The 7636-nt window shown below is 48.0% G+C and overlaps 1 protein-coding gene across 1 annotated transcript; it reads left to right on the top strand.

The window, feature by feature from the left end:
* The first annotated feature begins 729 nt into the window (after positions 1–729).
* On the top strand, positions 730–6953 carry LOC128728487 (phosphatidylinositol 4,5-bisphosphate 3-kinase catalytic subunit delta isoform). Its single transcript, XM_053822113.1, has 4 exons — positions 730–1089; positions 3681–6557; positions 6638–6757; positions 6825–6953. The coding sequence occupies exons 1-4, from the start codon at positions 730–732 to the stop codon at positions 6951–6953; spliced, it is 3486 nt and encodes a 1161-aa protein (XP_053678088.1).
* Positions 6954–7636: the final 683 nt, after the last annotated feature.

Here is a 7636-nt window from a genome sequence, read left to right as displayed (position 1 = left end):
GTAAAGAACGAAGATAACAGAATTGTACAGAATTGCGTCAGAGAATTACTATACTAACAGAATTATTACTACAAGATTTGCATGATTATATAAGGCGCTGAATGTAGACAAAGAGAGTGTGTATGTATAGGCTGGATTGAAAAGAGTACAAACAGAATCTTTGAAGCATCCGGGAGTAATAGGTGTTGATTAAGAAGAGCGGTGACGCGTACCTTGTGAACTCAATCCTAAAATTAGGAAAAGGTAGAGAAAAGCGCATCATTTCGTATCGAATTCCCATAAATACGGAAGCGCGTGCTCGCGCATGTGTCATCAACTACCGTTGTGAGGCTTTCGCTTTGCTTTTGAGGCTGTTTGGAAAAAAAATTACTGTGCAATACGAGTTTTCCTAACCGGGAAAAAACAATCGCAATTGTTTAGGCATAACAAAATCAGATAGGTGCAGGTGTATAAAACGCGCAAGCGGTAGAGGGGAATCCCTTCCCTTAACCCAGCGACCGAAACCTTCTAGGACATTCCAGGTTCTGCTCCCTTTCGTTCCCAACAAAAAAAAAACGCGCCTACTGCGAACGGTTGAGAGAGTCCTAAGAACAAGAAAAGAAAAAGCACCCTCTACAGTACACTAGCAAAGAAATCATCACAGGCTTCGAAAATAGGACGATCTGTTAGTAGTTTGTCAAATTTGAGCGCGGGAGTGTGTGTTACGTGGCCAGGAAACGTAAAAAAACCATGAAACCATTACGTAGTAACACCGGCGCTGTCATGAAGCGAACACCACCCGGAACAGGCGTTCCGGCAACATCGGTAGCGCCCAGTAGTAGCTGGATGATGGGAATGACCGATGGTGGGTCATCTTCCGGCAGCGGAACCAGCCGGTTACGGTTCCCGTACATCATGGAGGACAATCCGGCAGCCCTGGAATCACCGGCAGCCTCACCAGATCTAATCGGGAAATCAAGTCGCCCGACGTTTGATTACGACTTCTGGAAGGTGCCAGATGAGACGACGGAGCTCTGCTTTCTGATGCCGAATGGCATCCTGATCCTGATGACTCAACCCATCAACATGACGCTGGCGGAGCTAAAAACGGTAAGTGGGCCCCGGAAGTTGGTTATTTTATTGTGTTTAAACAAAACATAAATTATGGGACCCTCATCATCATATGTGTCGTTCGCGCTCGCGTGTAATGTGAGTCTCCCAGCTTGGATCCACCCGGTTTCAAGCGTTTATGTGTGCTATTTCATCCTTTTGGTACAGCGGCACACACGGGGGATGTTATTTTTAACCGCAACGAAGCCCTGCGTCTAGATGGTGTTGCGTGCAAATGGGGGTTTCCTTTGTGCCGGCCCATGAGTGTTTTCATCAGAATTCGCGATCACGCTCGCTGCGTGTGTCCGGTCGTTATTCGCACACCCGTTTTTTCGGTGTGGCCCCACACACCCTGTTAAAGGGTGGGTTTTAGCCCTCCTCGGTGGGGAGAAGAAAGCCCGCGGTGATGGTCCTAACAGGCGGAGCAGAAGCCGGGCGTTGGGTTGCTAGAATTTTACGAGCCATGCATGATTGTTTACATCTCGAAAAGCAGGGGCCTGCGTTCGAGAAAATGCGAATGCTGGAGAGAAAGAATACGCGGTCTAGAAGCGTGCAAAATAAGGCCAACGCGAAATGAACACTCGCGCGCGTTCCTGCTTCTGGAGCAGAGTTCCTTCGTGAGTGATGGCGCTCCTGCGATCGGGGCACTCTAAAGCCTCGAGCACTCACATGATGCACCTTGCCAGGAGCATTGAGCGACTTTCTCGCTTGCGCTCACGCGTAAGTGGATGGCACCTAGCTACGTGAGTACCTCGTTTCCATGAGTGACCCCTTTGGGCTGTTTTTTTGTTTGTGGTCTCTTTTCAATGAGTGCTTGCGCAAGCGTGGCATCTGTCTGCATTTTCGCGCATGCTCTGAGGCTCAGTTGGAATTGAGCCGTTGAATTGGTAGGCGCGTGACCGTTAACCAATCACTATCGCAGTGGCGGTGCTTTTGATGCATTTTCATGTAAAGAAGTGGATATTCGGATTGGCTGTCGAGAAGCAACCTATCCGCGGGAATTTTGGTCTGTGTGACATGTGTTCAACTGACTCAAAGCGCTGTTGAAAGGAATAATTTTCGCGTGAAAAATAATGTGGATTGTGTTGTGAGAGTTGAGCAGTTTCATTTTTGAAATAAGTTTGAACATTAGTTAATGTACTTATTGTACCAAGTGCGCGTGTTCATGGTAGAAGAAGTATTTATTGATTAGTTATTTCATTATGCCGTGTCGCGTGTGTTTTATTTTGATCTGTGTTTGATCTCATGTCTTTTGTTTCGATTCCGAGTTGCGTGTGCTATGGTTTACCTTCTTACTTTTGGATGATTGTAGTTTTGATAAGTTATGAAAATGTTTTTGTTTTAACAGTAAAGTTTTAGTATTTACAAGATGCTATGATCATCTTTTGTTATTAAATGTTTCTGCTTGTACACTTTATTGATTTTTTCCCTGTTGCTATGAATTGAAAGTTTTCTAAGTTTTATTTATTGGTCGATCCAACAATTTTCGAAAAGTACTGATTGATAATACAACCAGTATTTAGCGTCTTTTCGGTTAAGATTGGATGTGAGGTCATCAGTTGCATCTTACATGCCGTTCGCCATATTGTGCCCGTTTTTTCCTGTGAATTCAATGCGTGCTTTGTTCTTAAATGAGCTCTTATTGGTGCTCAAGAGTTTGTTATTAATATAAGAAGCTTTATTTTGATTATACGGTTTTTAATGATATTTTTTTAAACATTATTGTAATGTAATAATGCAACATTTCACGTTTAAATTTTTTTGGGCACTAGGTTTTAGGTACAGTGTTAGAAAACCGTTTAATTCAATGTCATGCCATGTTAACCTATTTCGATGGGTGCAATATATGTGATACGCTTACCTAAAAGTATAAGCTATAGTTAATCATTACCATGCCATGGTATTGTAGAACTCTTTTACGTTAGATTGCATATGAGAATATCGCGTTAGACTACATATGCAATATAACATCACAAACCTATTGCAACGAAAATCAGTACAAGCAAGCAAGTTGGCATTTAAAAATAGCCATTCAATATAAAAAATTCGAATCATCTGTAGTTTTTCGTTTCTACTAAAATCGGATCGAATACGAAGTAACATGAAGTAGATCATTGCAGCAAGTGTGCATATTTTTTCAAACTTTGCTGTTGCGATGCACGCGTCGCTTGTGAATCATCAGTGAACTTTAACGAAATCGTGAAGCAGAGACGTGATACCCCGGGAACTCTCTAGACAATGCTCTAATTGTCAACGCATAAGGGTGTTTGCAGTACTTTTATTTCAGATATTGCTATGAGCAAATTCGAACACCTGCCCAAGCTTGGGCCCAGTGGAAGCAACACGCGCTCTAATATTACATTCGAGAACAGAATCTGGTTGATTTGCAAGTGCAGACTTCGCAAACGCCACCGGCTACGATACAAATGGATCCCCCCTTCATCTGTAAGAGATCATCCCTCCTTCATCTGTAAGAGGGGCATGATGACACAATTTCTTAATGCGATTGATTGTTTTTCTTCCGTGTGTGGGCTAATTGCTTGTGTTTTTCGCGATGGCGACGTGTGTGTCGCCTTGCACAAAATTTGCAGGATGTCTGGGAAGAAGCCGAGCGTTATCCGTTGTACTGTCACCTGGGGGATAAGAACAATTACTGCTTCAGCGCGCTGTCCTCAGGACGATCGAACAGCAGCACAACCTACGAGGATGAGCAGATACGGGTGGGAGATGTCCAGCCCGCGTTCGGTGTGCTGCGGTTCGTGGAGAAGAGCAACGTCTCGAAGAACAGCATGCTGATGTCCTCCATCAGCGAACTGCTCGATCGCAAGTTATCGGTGACACTCGTCAGCCCGGAAGTGAACGATTTTCGTGCCCGCATGAGCGTACTTTGCGAGGAGATTGGAAGCCGACGAGCGAACATGACGTTTATGGAGCGGCTTGCCTACCAGTATCCGGTAAAGCTGGCCGACGGTGGACTCGTTCCGGATCAAATCGCACGGAAGGTTGCGAACGGCGAGGGTTCATTCCGGTTGATCGCAATCAGCACCGACATGCAGGTGACGGTGAAGGTGCCATGCCGCGCAACACCGGACGAGGTGTTGAAGCGCATCCTCGAGAAGAAGCAGATCTCGGCCCAGGCGGGTAACGACAAAAGCACTGAATTCATCCTAAAGGTGTGCGGTTGCGAGGAGTACATTTACGGGACGCACCAGATGATCAAGTTCCAGTACGTCCAGGATTGTCTGTCGAGGGACGATACACCCACGTTTGTGCCACAGTTGGTGAGCGGGATCCACCTGCTCTGGAGTGAACTGTACCAACAGCGCCGAGACTCTATGGCATTAGGAGGGAGTGTCACTTCTTCAACAACTTCGCTGGCATCCTCGACGTCGTACGGTGCGGTGTCGAAGTTTAGTGGCAATAGTTCCGGCATCGGTAGCTCCAGCGGCCAGCAATCGCACACGCTGCGAAAGGTGAAGCACATCACGAGCTGGGAGGTGAATGCGAAGCTGCAATGTAAGGTGAAAGAGATTCGCGGTCTCAATATGGGCGATCGAACGGTGGAGCTGGCTGTGCAGCTCGGTTTGTTCCACGGTGGCAAGTCGTTGTGCAAGACCGAACGGACCAGGATGGTGCCGGTACAGGGCGGTACAACTGCGGTTTGGGATGAGATGATACAGTTCGACATCAACGTGAGCAATGTACCGCGAATGGCCCGGTTGTGTCTCGTGGTGTACGAGGAGAACATGCGAGCGACGAAGGGTGCTGGGATCCGGACGCGCCGTACGAAGGATGGTCTGATCACTCCGATCGCGTGGGTCAACACGATGGTGTACGATTACAAGAACCAGCTGAAGGTGGATTTGGTGACACTGTACACGTGGGAGTACGCCGAGGACACGCAGTACGACGAGATCCTGCACCCGCTGGGTACGGTCGAGCCAAACCCGAAACGGGACGGTATCGTGATGCCGATGTTACTGAGCTTCGGTCCGTACGGGACGGATGGTCGCAGCATCGTGTACCCCAGCGAGGAGGAATTGCTGGCACACGCGGCCAGGATGAACCACCGTAACCAACATCTCAACCGAGAGAGCGCTGAGGATACGCGCTCGATCAAGGCAATAATGTCGGCGTACATGTACAACGATCGGTTGAACGATATTCATGAGCAGGATCGAAACGCGATCTGGGCGAAGCGTCGAGACTGCATGCTGCAGATGCCGCAAGGATTGCCCTGTCTGCTGTACTGCGTTGAGTGGAACAACCGGGATGAGGTGTCTGAGATCGTGTCACTGTTGCAGGAGTGGCCAAAGCTGCTGGTCGAGCGTGCTCTTGAGCTGCTCGATTACGCCTATGCGGACAAGTACGTGCGCCGGTACGCCGTGGATTGTCTCCGCACGATGCAGGACGACGAGCTGCTGCTCTATCTGTTGCAGCTTGTGCAGGCGCTCAAGCACGAGTCGTATCTAAACTGCGATCTCGTGTATTTCCTGTTGCAGAGAGCACTGCACAACCAGCACATCGGGCACTATCTGTTTTGGCATCTGCGTTCCGAGATATCGGTTCCGTCCGTGCACGTGCGGTTCGGGTTGATTCTGGAAGCGTACCTGCTGGGTAGCCCCGAGCACGTGTCGGTGCTGTTGAAGCAGAGGCAGATGTTGCGCCATCTGAAGGATTGCTCGGACCTGGTAAAGGTCGGCAACAAGGAGAAAGGTCGCGCGCTGTTGATGGAGCAACTGGGAAAGGATATGACGGCGATGAGCAATGTTATCAGCCCGCTCAATCCGAGCTTCCGGTGTAGTGCGGTCCGGATCGAACGGTGCAAGGTGATGGACTCGAAGATGCGTCCACTCTGGATCGTGTACGAGAACAGCGACCCGAATGGTGATGACATACACATGATCTTCAAGAATGGGGACGATCTGCGGCAGGATATGCTGACGCTGCAGATGCTGCGCATAATGGATCGGATCTGGAAGAGCCACGGTTACGATTTCCGGATGAACCCGTACAGCTGCATCAGCACCGACTTCAAGCTTGGTCTGATCGAGGTCGTACTGAACGCGGAAACGATCGCGAACATCCAGAAGGAGCGTGGCATGTTCTCGGCCACTTCACCGTTCAAGAAGGGTTCGCTGTTGGCGTGGTTGCGTGAGCATAACAGCACCGACGAGCAGCTGGCGAAGGCAATCCAGGAGTTTACCCTTAGCTGTGCAGGTTACTGCGTAGCGACGTACGTGCTCGGTGTGGCGGATCGCCATTCGGACAACATCATGGTGAAGAAGACGGGCCAATTGTTTCACATCGATTTCGGGCACATTCTGGGACATTTCAAGGAGAAGTTTGGCTTTCGTCGTGAACGTGTACCGTTCGTGCTGACGCATGACTTCGTATACGTCATTAACAACGGGCGTACGGATCGGGAAGCCCAAGAGTTCTGCCATTTCCAGACGCTCTGCGAAGAGGTACTCTATCCTTTTACCCCCGCGAGATGTTTGAATTGCATGAAAATTATTCCATTTCTCCTATTATCTCCTTCAAACAGGCATTCCTCATCCTACGCCAGCACGGCTGTCTCATTTTGTCGCTGTTTTCGATGATGATCTCGACCGGCTTACCTGAGCTGTCATCGGAAAAGGATCTTAACTATCTGCGAGAAACACTGGTACGTAGAAAGGGCCTGCACAGAGGAGAAAAGCAGTAGTGTATCGTGGCATTTGCTGTTGTTTTAGGTACTCGACAAGACGGAAGAGGAAGCGCGAAGCCATTTCAAACACAAGTTCAGCGAGGCACTTGCCAACTCGTGGAAGACGTCGCTCAACTGGGCATCTCATAACTTCTCCAAAAACAACCGTCAGTGACAGCAAACCCATGCCGGACGCAACCACCAGACGATGTAATGTGGAAGCGATTGATTGGAGCTGCTTTGTATTGTTCTCCTCGCACCTGAGAAAGCTAGAACCCGCTAGAGTGCTTCTGTTGGAGAGGTCTAAGACTTGCCGATCCCCGCCGATCGGGCGTATGTAATGTAGTTTTGGGAACCGTGTGGGGGCGGGCTTTCTAATATTTGAATTACTTCTCGATTTAGTTTATCCATGCGTATATGCTGAATTTGATGTGTATTTATGTTTCATTACCTTAATGTTAATCAAGCGTTTTTCTGCATCCCAAGGAATCGAGGTTATGAAAGGTGTCGGAACGAGAGACAATTATCTTAAGTTATATTGTAACTTCTAATAATTGCACTACGTAGGGTTTGGTAAACTGAACAATTGTTATCTAGTTCAGTGATTTACTAAACGCTACGCATTCACGATTATCCCCCACATGAGAGGGTATATTATGATTAGTATTAGCATGATCCGACTACAGAACGCGATGGTGTTCGAAGATGATTACATGTGCGTTGTAGAACCATTGAAATGACGTGTCACACAGGTACGATCGCTGTGAGGAACTTGAATTTATTGTAAATCGATTTAGAATACCATCTTCTCAACCTCACGAATATCGAGGCAATGTAGTTTGATCGGTTTGCAACGGC

The sequence above is a fragment of the Anopheles nili genome, chromosome X (assembly GCF_943737925.1).
Source record: "Anopheles nili chromosome X, idAnoNiliSN_F5_01, whole genome shotgun sequence".
Taxonomy (NCBI): domain Eukaryota; kingdom Metazoa; phylum Arthropoda; class Insecta; order Diptera; family Culicidae; genus Anopheles; species Anopheles nili.
The sequence above is the reverse complement of the archived record's forward strand: the minus strand, read 5'-3'. Positions and strand labels throughout refer to the sequence as shown.